Source organism: Oryza sativa, chromosome 1 (assembly GCF_034140825.1).
Source record: "Oryza sativa Japonica Group chromosome 1, ASM3414082v1".
NCBI classification, from domain to species: Eukaryota; Viridiplantae; Streptophyta; class Magnoliopsida; order Poales; family Poaceae; genus Oryza; species Oryza sativa.
Window position 1 is genome coordinate 24720537 of NC_089035.1, and position 17933 is coordinate 24738469.

The following is a 17933-nucleotide window of genomic DNA, read 5'->3' on the forward strand; positions in this document are numbered from 1 at the left end:
GCGACGCCGTTCGGCTGGGCATCGCGGGCGGAGCAGCCGACGGAGTGTAGCTATCGCGCTCGCCGACGACCTCCTCCTCAGCCTCCTTCTCCTCTAGCAACCTCTGCCACCCCCGGCCTGCCGCCGCTCCCCGCGAGGACGAGGAAAGCCGAGAGGAAGAGAAAGGAGAGCCGAGAGGGACATGTGGGCCCACGTGGGCCCCCACCATCTTTATTTTCTTTAGCTGACATGTGGGCCCCACCATTCTTTTATTGATTTATGTGTGAGACTGACATGTGGGTCCCACGAAGTTTAGCTGACATGTTTTAACAATGCTAAAACCTGTAGTTTTGTGATATATTGTGCAAAGTATATATAATTTTGTGATAAACGAAGACACTGAATCTGTAGTTTTGTGAAAAAAGTTCTTAAATCTGTAGTTTTGTGATATATTATACAAAGTATGTGTATGTAGTTTTATGAAATTTACTCACTTTATTATTTACATGGTAGTAAAGAGATGCCCTTATTAAGCACGATTTTAGGTGCCCTTAATAAAGAAAGCAGAGCACCCGCTTGATCAAACTGCAATGGCACGCAACGCAACCATTCAACCAACCCTTCCGATTCACTGCACGACGGGCCCCACAAGTCAGTGACGCTACGCGGTAGAGGCGAAGCGGCAAACGAGCGGAAAAAGGGTTTTTGGTTGCGAGAGCGAGACGCACCCGCCGCCGCTGCCGCCGCACATCTCCCTCGCATCGCAAGCTCACCGGAGAAGCGCAAGAAGAGAGAGAGAGAGAGAGAGAGAGAGAGGGAGGGTAAGAGGAGGAGGAGGAGGGGTAGGCGAGGGAGATGGGCGCCGGGGAAGGGGATGCCGCCGCGGGCAACAAGGAGAAGGGCGGCGGCGGCGGCGTGGACCGGACGTCGCTGGACGGCGTGCGGGACAAGAACGTGATGCAGCTCAAGAAGCTCAACACGGCGCTCTTCCCCGTCCGCTACAACGAGAAGTACTACCACGACACCATCGCCTCCAAGGAGTTCTCCAAGCTCGGTGCGCGCCCTCCCTCCCTTCCCAACCTTTTCCTTGTTCCTCCATCCACCCTCCCTCTAGCGCGCCGCATCCGACACACGCCGGGACGAGCTCGTTGCCTCTTGCCGGTTGTTTCTTGTATTGGGATGTATTTTATGCGTTTTCAGCCCTCGGATCTGCGGACAGGGTCGAGGAAAGCGAGTTCTTGAGGCGGCATCGATAAGCATTAGGATTTGTTTGGTTAATAAAGGAGATGCTTCATGTAAATGTGATACTAATTAGCCATGATGATAAACTAGGGGTAGGATTGAATGGTGTTCGTTAGTGTGCCCTTGGGTTGAATAAAGATGCATTTTACTGCTGTCTTGGATAGATTGTATTTCTGCTGCTGCCGTTGATTACTGATTGTTTCTCTTTTTTTTTTTCTTCGTCTGTATATGTAGCTTATTACAGCGATATATGCGTCGGGGCGATTGCGTGTCGCCTGGAGAAGAAGGAAGGAGGAGCAGTCTGTGTTTATATCATGACGCTGGGGGTACTGGCACCGTATCGTAGTCTTGGGATCGGTGAGAATTTCCCCTTTCTGACTTTGTTTTGAGTTATATGAATAGACTATTCTGTTTGCTGTTAGATTTCTGATCAGCATTATTATGTATAAGCTCGTTACTATATAAACACTGCTTTTTTTTTCTATATTAGTGATTAAACAACGATTTACATGTAACAGCACACATGAAAACAAGTTTAAAAAATAAATTGCTTACAGTAAGACCCCAATTCTGACAAGCCTTATGGTTAGCTCCAATGGTCAGTCGATGCCTTAGATATTGCAAAATTATCTTTCGTTATTAGGTAGAATACCTTGTGACATTACCTGAACATGCTCAATGTATAATGCCTACTTGGGTAATAAGGTGGGATCCGATATTAGTTATGGTGTTTGCTACAATTTATATGGTAAGAGAAGGCATTAGCTTGGGGAGAAGAGAAAGTATTGTTATTTTATTCTTATGGGTAGGCATTATGCATATTCAACGATTAAACATCCTATTGCTACATTGTAAGAGTAAGTCTAAAGAATCATTGTGTGATAGAACTCTTACCATCCAATCATTATGTAGCATTATAAGTTTATAACTAACTTTGTGAAATATTTTCCGGTAATTGATATTTTGTAAGTAGACAGCTTTAGGCGCTGAATTTGAACATACAAGATTAGCCTTGGTTAGCTAGTTTCAGCACTAAAATAATTATCTGTTTTGTTCATGAGTTTCAGAGCCTATGTCAATTATATAATGCAGTCGCTTGGCTGTCAAATTCCTTTTATGACAGAAGACAGTTTCAGAATCAAACAAAGTGTAGCATTGCGCCAACTATGGACCTCATGCTACAAAATCTTCTGTCAACACTTGAGTTCATCTTAAGAAAAAAAAATGGATTAGCATTATCTATCTGATAATAAAGTCTGTCACTTTTAAAAGGTTCCTATTTGCCTGGGTTTTAATCGTTGTCAAGTGGATATGAATGATGGGAGGTTGAGCAGAGACTGATAAATCAGTATTGATGCTAGCATACTAGATAAGGGTGCACCTGCAGCGTGGCACTGATATAGAAGGGGCTTTTTGGTTATTTCTTGATGTCAATTGTGCAGGGATACCTTGTATGTAACAGGTAGGCCACACAACGATATCTTGACATTGATTCTTTCCACCTTGAGCCACACATGAAGACCCGGCCTGTTGGTGGTGTTGAATGCCGTCGATAACCGAATTATTTTGAGAGACCATTTTAGGAATGAAAACACTCTATGGGCCACTTGTACTTGCCACTTGGAAATCGTCAAAATGCTGAAGTCAATAACTCAATATTTTGTTTTAAACTCAATTTTAAAAAGGACAAAACTAGAACATTTCAGCTTTGAACAGCTTGAAAATTTAGAATGGGGATGCCAGAATTTAAGCGAACAAATCAGCAAAACTAGTTGCACAGCAACTATGTTCTATGTTTTGTTTGCTACTAGCCTACTAGTACCACACAACAATTTGAAACCTCACTTTTTGTGAACTACCCATATTGAAATAACAATTCAAAAACTTTTATAGTTTTGAAGTTTTCACTCTATGCATAGTAATGGATAGTTTGCATTTGGAAATATCATTAGCTTTTTTAGGGCCATAGCATAGAAGATATGTGTCTTATAATTGCTTCGTTTAATTTTCACAGGATCGAAGCTGCTGAACCATGTGATAGATCTGTGTGAGAAGCAGAACATCCCTGAGATATACTTGCATGTTCAGACGAACAACGATGATGCCATTGCTTTCTACAAGAAGTTTGGGTTTGAAATTACGAAGACGATAGAAAAATACTATAAAAACATCACGCCGCCAGATTGCTATGTTCTTACCAAATTTATTGGTCAGGCTGCTACAAAGAAATGAGCAACCGCCAACACTCTCCTTTTGTGACAATACCACCACCACCACCAAGTCGTGGGGAGATAGTTGTGATCTTGTCGCGGTTTCTGCTGTGTTTTCACTTCATGGGTGCTAACATTATTACAAAACACTCGAGAACTATAGTAGCCTTTGCTACAAGCACTGAGGTATCATTCACATTGACTGTTTCCTTTACCCCCCATGAGCATGAGTGTTTTTCTATTTGTTTGCAGATTTTACCCCTTGTTCTTGTGAAATCATCTGTTTGTTGTGACTTGTGAGTGTATGTCACCACAGGTAATTCCTGTGAACTTATGTCCATGCTCACGCACGCATATTCGACTCGAATAATCCAGTATATGTACTCTCTTTGCTTCATGGAATAGCTGGGCAGATTATCTCTTGCTACTGTTTTAAACAGTAAGTTAACTCTCTGCATCAGCATTGTTTAGGCTCAAGCTCTTAAGCTAACTTTTTGGTTTATAGGCTCTATAAGCCGATAAATTTGAAACCTTAAGTTTAATGGTAGAGTTGTATCTACTTGGTATAAAAAAAGCTACTCCAACCTAACTTTTGATTTAACAGTGTAAAAACAGCTTATGGCTTTAAAAAAGCCAAACAAAAAATCTACTTGTTTGTTTAGTAAACTTTTTGGCTCATAAGTTGGTTTAGGAACTCAAGTTTTTTATCTTCTACTTTCTCGTTTCATGTGAGCACGCTTTCTGAATAGCTAACGGTGTGCCTTTTTTTAAAAAAAAAATATTGGATAAGTTCTTAAAAACAGTAATCCATCTGCGAAGAAAAAAGTTACTAACCACCACTATAGAATACAGCTTTATAATTCTAAACAAGGAGAGCTTGGATACTCTATACTCTATAGAGTGTGGCAGGGAAGCCAAACCATTCGTGTATAAGACCATGGTGTGGTGGAGGCATGGATAAAATGAAATGTGGTATGGACTTGGTAGTACAACTACGGGGGAGCACGGACACAGCTGATGGGATTACCATCGATGACTCGCACTTTGTTCCTAGGACCTTGTTTTGGCAAGTCCTTCGCTGAAGATGCAGTAGATCAACATTCACATGACTGTCTGTTCCTCTTTGATTTTTCCTGAATGTTTAGACCTTTTCATAAATAATATTTATTAACAAATATGTTAAAAAGATATATCCCTACTTCTAAAACCGAACCATTTGGCTCCTCCTTTAAGTAATGTTGTCAATACATACTCCTTCTTGAACAAATATAAGTATTTTTAGGATTCAAATTCTATTACTCCTATATAGGGCAGCTCTAGCTCCACCTCTTCTGGAGTTAGAGGTCCGCCAGATAATTTCAGCTCCATTTAAAATGGGAGCGGAGTTAGGTGGAGCTTTCTCACTCCAGATCCAACTCATGTAGCTAAATTTAGGAGTATAAAATATAAACATTTTTAGGACGCTGATTCTAATGTATAGGAATCCAAGCATTTTCAGCCCATCAGATGTTTACAGGAGAGGAACCAAAGCAATTCAAACTTTGACCATGAGATAAGTGAAGAGAATCTTTCAGTTTATCTTTAATCTTTACTTAAATAACTTAAAAATATTATATTAGTAAGAAATGCATGCTTTACCGCTGCATGCTGCCGTATCTTATCCTTTTATTCATTTTATTTTTCAACGAGTTTTTTTAGGGATATGTTTTCAACGAGTTGATAGCATATATACGTGAAAAATGCTAATGGGTCAATTTAGTGGAAGAACAAGGTACTCCTGTTTAGTGAGAGGAACTCATGATAAGAGGTATTTCATCCATTTCATATTATAAATCATTTTTTTAAAAAAATATAAGTTTGATTAAATTTATAGAAAAATATAGTAACATCTCAACACAAAAACAAACTTATAAAAAATATATTTAATGTTACATATAATAAAACTAATTTGGTGTTGTTAATTTTTTATAAACTTGAGCAAATAAAAAAAATGTTTCACTAAATAAATCAAAGCGAGTACAAACTCAAAGCAACTTATAATATACTCCGTAAAACATAAAACAGAGTACTCCCAAGTTATTTTTCGATGAGGAAGTAACCATCAGTTCATCTAATTTAACAGTTAATTAAACATCCAAAGGCATCTAAATACTCGTCAACCAATCATCAATTGATTAAGTGGTTAATCGTTCTTGCCAGCTAGTATTTTTCACCGTATTAGATTATTGAAACAAGAGCCTTGTATATGGCATTAAACCATCATTGCCAAGCCACCAAAAAAAAAAGAAGAGGAAATGCACGAAAACGAAAATGATAGCAGAGTACATCGCAGTTGCAAGACGAACGATGAGCTGCAGTCGGTACTGGGTACGAATCGGGGAAAAAACATGTTAGTAATTCATCAAGGAAGCCAGCGCAGCGACATCTCCATTTGTAATTAATTATTAATCTCAAGTATGGAACACAAAATGGACTACAAAAGGGGATTCTTTAAGCCTTAATCTCGTAATAATCCATGGACAAGTCTTGCCATTGTAATACGTCTCGTACGCTAACGAAGCGGCCTTTCCTTGTCACAATGTCACATGTAAGATGGATGTATACTTGGAAAATTACATCAACGAATCCGGGAGTAATTCGGCCTGAAAAACCGTGTATCCAATCCTGACTAATACAAGCAAGTATGGCAGTTCCCTATACAGTTATCGTGAAGAAATAGAGTTTCAGCAAAACAGCCAATCCCAACTGCAACAAGAATATCCCTGCAACGATCAAGAACCATCGCTCTCCAGAATTTACAATGTGAGCGCGCAGATTCATAGCAACGAAGGTAGCAGACATAAACCCCGCGACACCAGCAATCACCCACCTGAATATTTCTATTGGCACAATAGACAGGAGCTGTCACATGGAAAGAGTGTTAAATTCATGCAGAAGTTACTCAACTTTCTCAACAACCAATAGATAATCACTAAACAAGAGACTATGGGTTTGCATGTTAATAGGGCATGGAGACAACAACACATAACAGACAACTTCCTTGATAGAGATTCGGTAAATAACGGATATTTTTACAACACAAACTATGGTCCTTGGTAATGAATTAGTTTTTTGAATCTAAAGTAGTGCAACTTCTTAGAAACGGCAAACTGGAACTGATTGCTTTGTAACGCTATATATCCAGCACACTTACATCAAACCCAAATGGAAGCCTTCTAAACAAGATAATTAACCATAACAAAATCGACAACACTATAAGAAGAATTAATTTCTATTGTCTAAGTTTTAGGATTTTCCTTACCGATGCTGGAATGAAGATGAATAAAGAGTATCCATAGAGGCACCATAGTTGCACTAGTCCAGCAGGTGCTGAGAAGTACTTAAGGATGACATATAGACCAAGGGGAACAAATGTCACGTAGCCATAGAATAAGCCAGCAGACCATGTAACCAGGTTAATATCATAGTTCCACTCCTTCTTATGCCATTTGTGGGATAGGTAGGTGACAAATGTGGCAATGGATGCAGCAACGAAAATCAGGGTGGTGCATGTCCAGAATGGCCCATATCTACAAAATTTAATTGAAATGAAAATTAGCAGGCATATAACCAGTGCTTCAATTCCTTGAAAGTGCAATAACTTGATAAAACACTTAAATTGCAGAGCTATTTATTTACAAGGAATTTATCATTATCTGAAAAAAGAAATAATACTTCCAAAAGCAGAGTTTCCACTGAATTAATAGGTTAGCTGATATCGAAACACAAAGTTCTATTTGCAAATGATCAAACAGCACCCATTGCTTCAGATTTCAGACATTGAGAAATTCAGGAAAATGCTGTTTAGGTAATATAATTTATTGCTATCATCTCAATATATTCAGTCCTGCATATTTGCCAAGTTTTTCACAATGGTATCCCACTGCCACTTACAAATGCCTCTTCACCTAATAATAGTAACCCATGGTATAGACTTGTACTGCTAATCTGCTATTTTCATGACACATGAATTGGTACAAACATTCAAGTTTACTTAGTGTTGACACCATACGGTGATGTTGAACAAGGCACAAGGTACATTCAAAAGGCAATCTTAGAACTGTTACCATAAACACTCTCAAGATAAGTTCAACAGAAAGATAATGGTGCACACAGCAAGACAAAGTAGATGAAACAAAGCTTTGAAATGAAAAATAACAATGGAATGATCCAAGCATGGGTAGGACATGTCATTGTAAAAATAAAAATAAGTTTAGGCAGTGAAGGCTAAAGGAAAATCCTAGACTCCCTTTTAGTATGTTGTTACAACAAGTCCTCGGAATTATTCATTCTTTGTCATAGAACTCTCAGCAAGAAGAACGGGAAAACAACATACAAAAAGAGATATAGAAGTATTCTACCGACCTAAGACATGCTAACAACTAATTACATGTCGCTATGAGCTGAAATTATTGCGCTACTCACTCTTAACCAAATGCAAGACATGTCATCGAGAAGACTAGGCTATTTTGCTGGAGCAATCAAATTCCTCCTATCAGTTCATTATCTTAAAATCCCCATTTCTTACACCTATGTGACCAACTCCTCTGAAATACCCAGACAAAATTATCACATTGTGCACGCAAATAAGTATCATGGACTTTCCAGCAAAACAACAGAAGACGTTCATAGTCTGTCAATGCTATTAACCATATCCGCTACCTGAGCATATGATCTCTAGGAACATTCGAATGCAAACTATAGTACTACTACTAAGGTAAGGAGGAGTTAGGCGATGGAGAGGCATACAGGTCGGGGTTCTCGGAGGTCTTCTCGGTGAAGGTGCCGCGGAAGGGGAAGACGGACTCCCAGATCCTCTCCACCACGTCGGAGGTGTCCACGTCGAAGTAGGGCTTGTACGCCGCGACGGAGAACATCCGGAACCACCCGCCCTGCCCGGCGTCGTCCGACCCAGCGCCGCCGCCGCCGCCGCCTCGGCCGCCGCCCCCGGACTTGGAGGAAGAGAACGTGTCTGCGCAGGCAGCAAAAGCACCAACCACAAGCAAGGTCAGATCCAGACGAAGAAATCAATGGGAGGAGGAGGAGGTGGGGGATCTGATCTGACCATCCGCGTCGGTGGGCGGGCGGTAGGCGCCGGAGATCTTGCCCTTGGCCTCGGACGGCGGGAAGATCTGGAGGTTGGAGTCGGCGAACTTGATGGTCGGCGGATCTGGCCCCGTCGCCGCCTGCGAAACCCCGACGAGGAGCGCGGAGGTGAGGAGGGTGAGGAGAAAACCCATCGGCGTGGGAGGGGACGGGGACGGGGAAGCTTACCGGGACGGATCCGGAGGCCTTGGGGTCGTCGAGGGCGGAGTAGCCACCGCCAGACATCATCTTCGCCGGCGACGGCGACGGCGGCGGCGGCGGCGGCGGCGGACGAAGCGTGGAGGAGGAGCAAAGCGGTGGTGGGTTAGGCAGGAGGGGCGCGTGAATGCGGCTGCTTCATTCGGATCTCTCGTTGCTTTGCGTCAGTTATAACCTGGCGCGAACTGTGTCGGTGTTAGTCACTGGCTCACTGCTAATGTTTGCTCTTGTAACACTGTACTCCGATATTTGTTAGTGTCAATTTTGGTCATGCCAAAATATATTTGTTACTTCTTCTGTTTCATAATGTAATCATTCTACCATATTCCACATTTATAATGATGTATATATGTCTAGATTCATTAATATTAATATGAATGTGAAAAATATTAGAATGACTTATATTGTTAAACGGAGGGAGTAGTACTGAAGTTTTAATACTATCAAATTTAATAAAGTAAAGTTGGTACTAGTGTGGATAAACATAGGTATCAAACCAAACGTATGTTTGTTACTTCTAAAGTTGCTAAAAGAATTGGCAGAATAATTGTTTTTCTTTGATATATAGTACCTCCGTTTTTTAACATGTGACATTGTTGACATTTTACAAACATTTATCTATTCGTCTTATTTAAACTTTTATGCAAATATAAAAATACTTTAATTCATGCTTAAAGAATATTTGAAGATAAATTAAGTCACAATAAAATAAATAATAATTACATAAATTTTCAATAAAACAAATGATTAAACGTATCTTTAAAAAGTCAATTGTGTTATATATTAAAAACATGAGGTAGTATATGTAATGGTTAATTTTAGGCTTTTAGAATGTTAGATATGGAGAATCAATGATTGTTTTTCTTTGAGTATATATGAGTAGCCAATCCAGCCTCGTTTGTAAAGACTGATTTAACTTGAAGGCTGCTTTCCGATTGAATTTATAAGTATTTATGTGTTAATATCTCTTGTTATTGTGTTCTAAGGGAACGTTCACAAGAGAAAATCGAATTAGCAAGGACTTGTTCGAGGAGCCAATCCAGCCTCTTTTGTAAGGCCCGATTTAATCTCTCGACTGCTTTTTAATTGAATTTCCAAGTATTTACAGGCTTCCGCCACGATGGTGTACCGGGCATTTTGGTGAGAGAGAACATTTTCATATTTGTAGAAGTATAATTATCATTTTGGTGAGAGAATACCTTTTTATATTTAGCCCTGCCCCAAAGCCCCACCATACCATACCATTTGCTCCATGCTCATTCTCCGATTCTTCACACAACGGATAAAATTACTTACCCCCGCAAACATCCACACTCGGAAATACCTAAATACTATGAAAATTCTCTGTTGACAGCAATCTATGCTTCACAGTAGTATATATTTTGTATATCCAAGTCGTAGATAAGAAAGTAGGGTCTGACAAGGTTCCAACTTCTCTATGTAACTTCGAGACCAGCGAGATTGATCGGTGAAGGTTTTTGCGCAAATAAGATGATGTTCGAAACCAGCAGCCTTGTTGTGCAATCAGGTTCAAGTAGGTAAAGATTCACCAAACCTCCATTATTCAAGTTTCATGATTTCCTGTAGGATAGGACATGACACTCGACGACCAAGAGGCAAGAGCACAGCAATAGAGTATTTGCCATCTGATGTTTGCTTGGGTGTCCAAAAGCCCCCATCGCAGGCTTACGCTTAGCTTAAGGTAAGTTAGGGTCTCCGATTGGAGCATTTAATCAAATAGAATTAAAAACATATTTAGTTGTCGCCTCATGTACAAATTGGAAAGCATGCCGATAAAATAAAGATATGATGCGTTCTTCTATTGGATTAGAAGAAACAATGTACTGCTCTATATTGTTAATGTAGAAATGGTCGTTGATATAGGCCCCAAGATTCTTTTTCCCTGGGGTTTGTGCTAGGGTAGTTGCTGTTTATGTAGGCAGGCACCTATCGCTGGCTCCGAAGGCAAAACCCCTCTTTGCCTGTATGACGAGCATTATTTTGTGAATGCTAATTCACAAACCAAAGCGATATGATCACTTCCCCATTTCTGTCAAGCAACAAAAACAGCATGGATTAGAGTTCTGTCATGAAGATATAACAATTATTCGATGAAATTTGTGAAGGGTTCAATGATAAAATATACGATGCACTTGGTGATACCTTGGTAGGGAACCCAATTGTTTGTTTCAGAATTTCTTTTGGGAAGGTATCTAGCACTTGAACAGTCTGCAGATCTTCGGAAGCCCTTCATTACACAAAGTACAAGATTGTATAGAGGTAATTAGATAGTTGAATGTCAGTGGCAATAGCAAAGGAATTCCAATAATGCTTATTTACCATATGTAGTCCACTGTTCCCATAAATTTTCTGTTGTAACTTGTTACTAGAGGCTCCTTGTTGGCATCTTTTGTCCCTTCAAAATCCTGGTTGAACAATAGTTACCACAATCACAATTGTTTCACATGATTGCCTGGAATTTATTGGTTCTAGAAAATTATTCTATATAAAAAGAGTAAATTTGCACTTTTGCACTAGCTATTTGTCCTTTATTTCACTCTGCACTGGTGTTTCAAACAATATTTTCACTTTGCGCTGCCCAAAGTCACCAACAGTATTGCAGTTTGCACCAGCCAAATCTCATGTTGGTCTTATCCAATTGTCTGTCGTCGTTATGAATCAAGCACCTTTGGTGATTTCCAACACCAGGCTAGACTGCTACAGCCCAGTATTGTGTTGTGTTAGTGGTTATACAGTTAACTGGAAATGAACTCGGCTACTGAAAAACTACAACCTTCGTTAGCTTAGGGTGGTGCAAAGTGAAAACATTGCTTAAATGAAACTACTGCAAGGTGGAACAAAGAAAAAAATGGTGTGAAGTGCAATTTATTTTGTTTATAGAGTTAAGAACTACACATATTGCAACCCGCCAAAAATTAGGCATCTCAGAACGAGCTAACAGTTGATATCTGATATATCTAAATAAAGATGAGTGGTGAAACATGTTGATTTCTCACATCAAAGATTGATGGAGAAATTGTAGCTAGCCATGTGAAGTTAGCGGTTACCTCCACATCTGTGTAGACACTTCGGACTTTCAAATTATGTTCCACGAAGGTGCAATCTTCATTCCCAGTAGCAGCTTTAATTTCATCTGGTGTCCACCTGTATGGATCATAATCGTAATATCTTTTATCAGAAGTAATCACTTGCTGGGCAGATGGTGAACCATCTGAGGTTGTTTGCAGCTGGTCTTCATCTTCAAGTAAAAATTCATTAACACCAGAAAACTCTTTAAAGATGGAAGGATCTGCATTCACATCTGAGCACAAAACTTCATTGGATGCCCCATCATCCTCAAAAGCACAAGAACAATTTCCAAGCTCATTTGAACATGAATGCGATTTTGAAAGCCTGTTTATCACTTCAGGTGTACATTGAACATCACAAGTGTCAGAAAAGGCACAATCTGTGTGTTGCAAAGGCTCTAGTGGTGATGTTAACTGAGTTGGCTCAGTATTGTTTTCTTCTTCTAGCCTCAGATTACTCATTTGATGAAGTGTATCAGCAAACTTCAGGGGATCACTGAAACAATTTGATTTTGATTCACTACGCATGCAATTATTTTGAGTAGACAAAGGTTCACTGTCTTGTTCCTTTTCATCGGGTCTGACCTTTGATATATCAAACAGTGTATCTGACTGGACATTGTTTCGCTCAAAATCACAAGTAGCTTTTCCAGAAATCACATGACCAGGAAAGTTTGCCAGGGTATTTGAACTGTTATTGCTACCACCAGCTAATTCTTCCCAAGAATCTTTAGATTCAGATGATTCATAAGATGGAAGAAGCTGACTTCTATCAACTATTTCACTCGAATCTGACTGAAGGGTCTCATCATTTACTGTCGTTGAAGCAGACGAAAAGTTTGTAACGTTAGTTTCTTCTACAGAGCTCTTTTTTATTACTCCATATCCTTCACTGGAGTTGTTAACCACTGAAGTTTCTTCACCATTAGTGGTGTTGGTATGTGCTTCAGCATCAGATGTATAGGCTTCCTTTGTAGGACCTTTCACACAGCCCATTAATTCTTGCTCGTGAGGATTTGTAGAGCTCTCTGGGTTTAAGAAAGAGTCTGAAGCAGTATCAGTCAAAGTTGGTTCTCTGCCAGAAAGACGAGAATTTTCCGTTACATTTCTTGCTTCAGGTTGAGGCTTATGATCATTTGGGTAACTTATGCTACCCTCCTTACTATTCGTCGTGTGAAAAGGCGGATAGAATCTGTTAAATACCAAAAAGCATCAAACAAAGGTCAGTTAGGTTAAAATATGCAGAAAAAATTGTCAAAAGAGGGTGTCTCTGATAAAGCAGAAGGTTCACCGAGCTGTGTTAGGACCAGTATATAGTCCCTGTGCAGTACTAGTTTGCTGCCCTGATATATTACTCTTCACAAGACCGGACAGATTCAACTGCATGATTATTATGTTGTGTGAGTTTCAGTTTCTCAAAAACAGCCATTTTCAAGTTAATACAGAACACTCTTTACCTTTTGCTCCAGCATAAAATTGTACAGAGGGCTCTGAATGAGGAAGAAATGGGTCAGACATTTTGACCTTGTTACATGTAAGCATGTAATAAAATGTCCAAGAAATACAGTGAACCAGATATGAATCTTTAATATAAAATGGTAAGGTACTGAATATTGCCTTGGGTGTAGAGTTGAAATCTCCACAAATTATTACTGGAGCATCATTCCATGTCTTTGATAGAGCATACACTCGATCAAGAAGCGTCCTTACCTGTAAGTATGACAAGAAAATTAGTATTCAAATAATACGTATGAAGGTGCATAATGTACTGACTATTGATGGTCAAGAAAGATGATAGAAATACTAGGTAATGCAGCTATACTTTGTTTCAGTGATGAAAGTATAAAACAAGATAATAGCAAAAGACCACAACCCACCTAGTCATCTACAACGAGAGGGTGGAAAACAATGCACGATCTCAAATGATGCCATGAAAGCATCAGAAAGCAACACGATGGAAGATAAGGTGTACATTGTTGCTCAGTACTTAAGGTCTAACAAGGTGTTATTTCTTTACCATGTTATACTAAAAACAAAAGTGCTTAGGCCAAGAGGCTAATTCTGGTGAAAAAAAAATCATACTATAAAAGTCTGAACTAATGTAGGAAATTAAGACTCACGAGTGACCACAACATAATACCTGACCAAGTTTGATGTCCCCTCTCTTTGGATTGTAAAGAACATGAGTATTGCATACAATAATTTGCTTAGCTTGTTGAGGATGGTTAGGGCTGTGAAACGAAAGAATGGTTATAAAAACATGGATAGATAATACCAATGTGGACATGTGGGTTATGAAATTTTCTCTTCAATAATAAAGGAACGTGGAATAGGAACTACACAAGCCAGAAACAACTAATAAAAAGGAGACAGCATAACACCATTGTCACAACTCACAACTGTGATGCATAGTTTAGAAATCTTGAAGTTTCAATTACCTAGACTCAGTTTGCACATTTCCTGGAATCACCGACTGAAAAATATAATGAGGAAACGATTAGCAGATATAGGCCATGCAAGATTGGCAGCATAAAGAAAGCTTCAATTCAAAGTGATCAGTAGTTTGCCCAACGATTTCAAGCCCACCTCTAAAACACAAATCTGTGCAACATTATCACGGAGATCAATCTTATTGAACTCGATATCCTCTTGATAGCGCAACTGAAACCTACAAGATGAAAAATTTTGGATGACTATGAGAAGTCAAAGTAGAAGTTTTTTAATGTAGGTATAACATCAGGAGAAATAATTTTGTATCATACAAAAGGTTTCTTTCTTTAAAAAAAAGAAGAAGAAGGGAAAGACAGGATTGACACACCTAGCTGTTCGCCAAAAGATCGCACATCCATCAGTGGCATTTCCAGTCCGCATCTGTACCAAAGGTCCAGCATAATGCGTAAATCATACGGTCAAGCAGATTCAAGAAAATTGTGTTTCCTCAATGGCAATCACTAATGAAAGTTTCAGTTCTGCGCATGCTATGTAATCAAGTAACTGTAAATGAGTAGTTAGAAGCACTGGCCATTTTTGCACAACTATATTTTGTCCACTTCATCAACAGAGTAATTCCTGTGATATATACCCACTCTGTCGATTTTTATAGGGAATATTTTCATTTAAAAAAACAAATTGTAGATTTTGACCAAGAATTAGTCAAATGACCAGTAAATTTAGTGTGTATAAATTATAACGATAGATATAAATTCATACTTCAAAATGCTTTCGAACATCGGTTTAAAACTATTGGATATTACCTTCCATATGCCATTATATCCTCGAGTTGCCATTTCTTGCTCAAGGTCTGTAAATTTGTCAACCTCCTACAGGCATAACCAAGGAATATAAGTCTAACGTGTGTCAATATAGATCCCATTTAATCATTAATATCAAAGAAATGTGTTTATAGCATACAGGTTATATTCATCAAGAAGTGTCAAAAAACTAACAAACTTTATCCTTTGTATGATTTCTAGTTGACAATGTTATATGCAGCTATTGAACTAGCAGGGAGTGACCATGTAGACTAGTGGCCTTGCAATTCCTTGCAATTTTCCAAATTTCAACTTTTCGAGATAACATAACTAGCTCCACGAAGGTATTACCACTTTTTTAACTATTGACTTAGCAGCACAACCCTTCTGAATTACTGCAGTACAGCAGTTATAAATTACCTGAAGACATAAAATATCTGGAGACCACAAACCAAACTCGAACACTAACTTTTCCTTCCGCCAGTTCCAATCCATGATGAAAGATGGTATGCGCTCATAAAGAAACTGGTGCTCCTGGGCCAGATAATCAGCTAGTATATTGTATGATAGAACCTTAAACCTCTCTGCATGATAAAAAAAGATCTACTCAATATACCAAAGGAAAACACGTGGTAATTTTAAAACAAGAACATCAATTCCACACACATAATGATTACTCGACTTTAATACTCTTGGTCTAAAACACACCATGTCCATGGGTAATTATCTGACTGAATTATTCATATACGGAAAGTGTCTACTTTTACATCTTCAATACTTCTGAAAGTTTAGTTTTCACCCCTCAACTGTAAAACTGAATAGATTACAATCATAAGCTTGAAATAAGGTGTTTGCTCATGGATAAGATGCCCATGGACCCTTTTCTGTTTCCCTCTCCCATTCTCTTTGCCCATTATCCTGTCACAGAACAAGATAGTTAGCTGTGATATTGATTTAGCTGAGGAGAGAGGGGAAAGGTAATAGGAGGGAAAGAGAAACTGTATCACTTTTCCAATGCCTTGCTGTGGCATCAGTGCTAGCATGGCAGTGGATGTGGCGCTGAAGTCTGTTTCAGGCTTGATCGGTTAGGGGTGTAATTTATCTGGTATAGAAGGTTCAGTGGTGGTTTTCATCCACCTTGAGAATTGAGGTGTGAACACGTAAACTTTTGGAGGAGTTGAGGGGCATAAACTAAATCATTTTCCTTCATATATCATATATCACATACCACATGGCACATCTGTTGTCTAAAATCAAGTGAAACTATAATCCATTACTAGTTTAGTACACAAACCAAATTGAAAAGCTTTCACCATTTTGACTTCAGAGAAGTGCTAAGCCATCAAATATTAAGAAACTCCGATCATTAATAACCTAAAAGTTTTTCCACACAAAAAGTAAAAAGCAATTACACTATTTTTTACTTCAGAGAAGTGCTCCCTGGATGGTTTGCTATGCGATTCTACTACTACTGCAGTGCTAAGCATTGAGACAGAATATATCACAGACTCTGGAAGATGTTACCGGCTTGGCGTGGTGGCCGATGCTGCGTGAATCGCCACCGTCGGCGGTACTCCGCTAGCCTTGGTGATTGCTGCGGCGCACCAGGCCTGAAGCCGGCGTACGGCGGCCGGAACCCTGCATTTGTTGGCCCACGCCAGTACGGCTGCGGATGCCCCTGGACATACGGATTCGGGGTCGCGTATCCGTACTGAGGATCCTGTGGCTGCGGCGGCGGGGGCCCGTAGTTGTACGGCACGGCCCCGTAGGGCGGGCCCGGCTGCTGCGGGTGGCCGTAGTTGTACGGCACGGCCCCGTATAGCGCCGGCGGCGGCTGAGGCGGCGCGTATCCGTACAGCGACGGAGGAGGCCCGCGGCCGCCGCCGCGGCGGAGCGAATCGTTGGAGGCACGCACCGCGCTGTGGTGGGAGTCGCCGCTGACGAGCTCGGCGCCGGCGTCGTGGTGGTGGTGGGGAGGCGGCGTGGGTCGCCCGGAGTAGTAGCCTCGTCGCGGGCGAGCGGATCCTCGGGCCTGCAAGAGAGAGAGATTGAGGAGATGGGGAGGGTTTAGACTCTAGAGGCGAGGAAGGATGGGGGATTCGGGGGAGCAATCCACGAGGGGAGATGGGCGGGCGGGCGTACGTTGTAGTAAGCGGACATGGCGGCGGCGCGGCGTAGAGAGGCGCGGGAGGCAAGGCGCATCGCTTTGGCGGCGCTCACGACGGCGACGGCGGGCGGCGGCGGCGGTGGCGGCGCGGCCGCGTTCGACGGTCGAGTCGCTGTGGGGGTTTGAGGCCCGCGTGCTGATGACGTAAATAGTCCTTCAGTACGGGAGGGTCACTTTACGCCTTCGGAAAGCGATAGCGCACATTTGCTCTCCGTGTTCAGATATCGAAGGTGAACCATCGTATCGGAATTAAGGGCTGGTTTGGTTTGATGTCTAAATTAGGCTTATCAATATTTAGCAATTTCAATAGTGTTTAGTGTCTATTTGGTTTGAAGCTAAATTTTGGCATGCCTAAGAAAATAGGCCATTTCAATAGTGAACTTAGGTTATTTTGGCTTCAATCTAAATATAACTTTGCCTTACCAAAATTAGTCATGCCAAAACTTACCAAAATTTAGCATTGACAAAATTTGATAAGGTCTATTTAGGCCACAAACCAAACCAACCCTAAACTTTTTTGGGGTTAATTTCTTGTGTTTCAAGGGAGCCTTGCAAATCTCTGGGCCTCCCTTTCTGGCACACATTGAACATGGTTTGAATTCTGATGGATCCTTTCAATTTTCCAACATGGGATTTCATATAATATATAGAA

General features: G+C 40.4%; 3 protein-coding genes across 3 annotated transcripts; 1 reads left to right on the forward strand and 2 right to left on the reverse strand.

The window, feature by feature from the left end:
* The first annotated feature begins 619 nt into the window (after positions 1 to 619).
* On the forward strand, positions 620 to 3645 carry LOC4327733 (uncharacterized). Its single transcript, XM_015766013.3, has 3 exons — positions 620 to 1033; positions 1456 to 1578; positions 3236 to 3645. Exons 1-3 carry the CDS (start codon positions 835 to 837, stop codon positions 3451 to 3453), a joined length of 540 nt encoding a protein of 179 aa, XP_015621499.1. The 5' UTR covers positions 620 to 834; the 3' UTR covers positions 3454 to 3645.
* Positions 3646 to 5828: 2183 nt separating this feature from the next.
* Positions 5829 to 8918, reverse strand: LOC4327734 (uncharacterized). The gene is made up of 5 exons (XM_015777726.2): positions 8745 to 8918; positions 8536 to 8656; positions 8220 to 8442; positions 6733 to 7000; positions 5829 to 6332 (listed from the first exon to the last, which is right to left on the reverse strand). Exons 1-5 carry the CDS (start codon positions 8802 to 8804, stop codon positions 6126 to 6128), a joined length of 879 nt encoding a protein of 292 aa, XP_015633212.1. The 5' UTR covers positions 8805 to 8918; the 3' UTR covers positions 5829 to 6125.
* Positions 8919 to 10426: 1508 nt separating this feature from the next.
* On the reverse strand, positions 10427 to 17397 carry LOC4327735 (carbon catabolite repressor protein 4 homolog 6). Its single transcript, XM_015766023.3, has 15 exons — positions 17257 to 17397; positions 16639 to 17146; positions 15535 to 15698; positions 15118 to 15183; positions 14682 to 14734; positions 14450 to 14531; positions 14302 to 14336; positions 14004 to 14094; positions 13481 to 13573; positions 13321 to 13353; positions 13155 to 13243; positions 11843 to 13055; positions 11115 to 11200; positions 10938 to 11022; positions 10427 to 10824 (listed from the first exon to the last, which is right to left on the reverse strand). Exons 1-15 carry the CDS (start codon positions 17314 to 17316, stop codon positions 10771 to 10773), a joined length of 2712 nt encoding a protein of 903 aa, XP_015621509.1. The 5' UTR covers positions 17317 to 17397; the 3' UTR covers positions 10427 to 10770.
* Positions 17398 to 17933: the final 536 nt, after the last annotated feature.

What these genes read in the sequence shown, in the direction of transcription:
- LOC4327733 (XM_015766013.3), top strand. Translation starts at nt 835, where the DNA reads ATGGGCGCCGGGGAAGGGGATGCCGCCGCGGGCAACAAGGAGAAGGGC. An exon ending in CAAGGAGTTCTCCAAGCTCG is followed by an intron (nt 1,034 to 1,455) that starts GTGCGCGCCCTC and finishes CTGTATATGTAG; the next exon opens with CTTATTACAGCGATATATGC. An exon ending in GTATCGTAGTCTTGGGATCG is followed by an intron (nt 1,579 to 3,235) that starts GTGAGAATTTCC and finishes TAATTTTCACAG; the next exon opens with GATCGAAGCTGCTGAACCAT.
- LOC4327734 (XM_015777726.2), bottom strand. Translation starts at nt 8,804, where the DNA reads ATGATGTCTGGCGGTGGCTACTCCGCCCTCGACGACCCCAAGGCCTCC. An exon ending in AGGCCTCCGGATCCGTCCCG is followed by an intron (nt 8,657 to 8,744) that starts GTAAGCTTCCCC and finishes GGGGTTTCGCAG; the next exon opens with GCGGCGACGGGGCCAGATCC. An exon ending in ACCTCCGAGAACCCCGACCT is followed by an intron (nt 7,001 to 8,219) that starts GTATGCCTCTCC and finishes TAAATTTTGTAG; the next exon opens with ATATGGGCCATTCTGGACAT.
- LOC4327735 (XM_015766023.3), bottom strand. Translation starts at nt 17,316, where the DNA reads ATGCGCCTTGCCTCCCGCGCCTCTCTACGCCGCGCCGCCGCCATGTCC. An exon ending in CACAGATTTGTGTTTTAGAG is followed by an intron (nt 14,337 to 14,449) that starts GTGGGCTTGAAA and finishes TATATTTTTCAG; the next exon opens with TCGGTGATTCCAGGAAATGT. An exon ending in ATTTTATGCTGGAGCAAAAG is followed by an intron (nt 13,244 to 13,320) that starts GTAAAGAGTGTT and finishes ATAATCATGCAG; the next exon opens with TTGAATCTGTCCGGTCTTGT.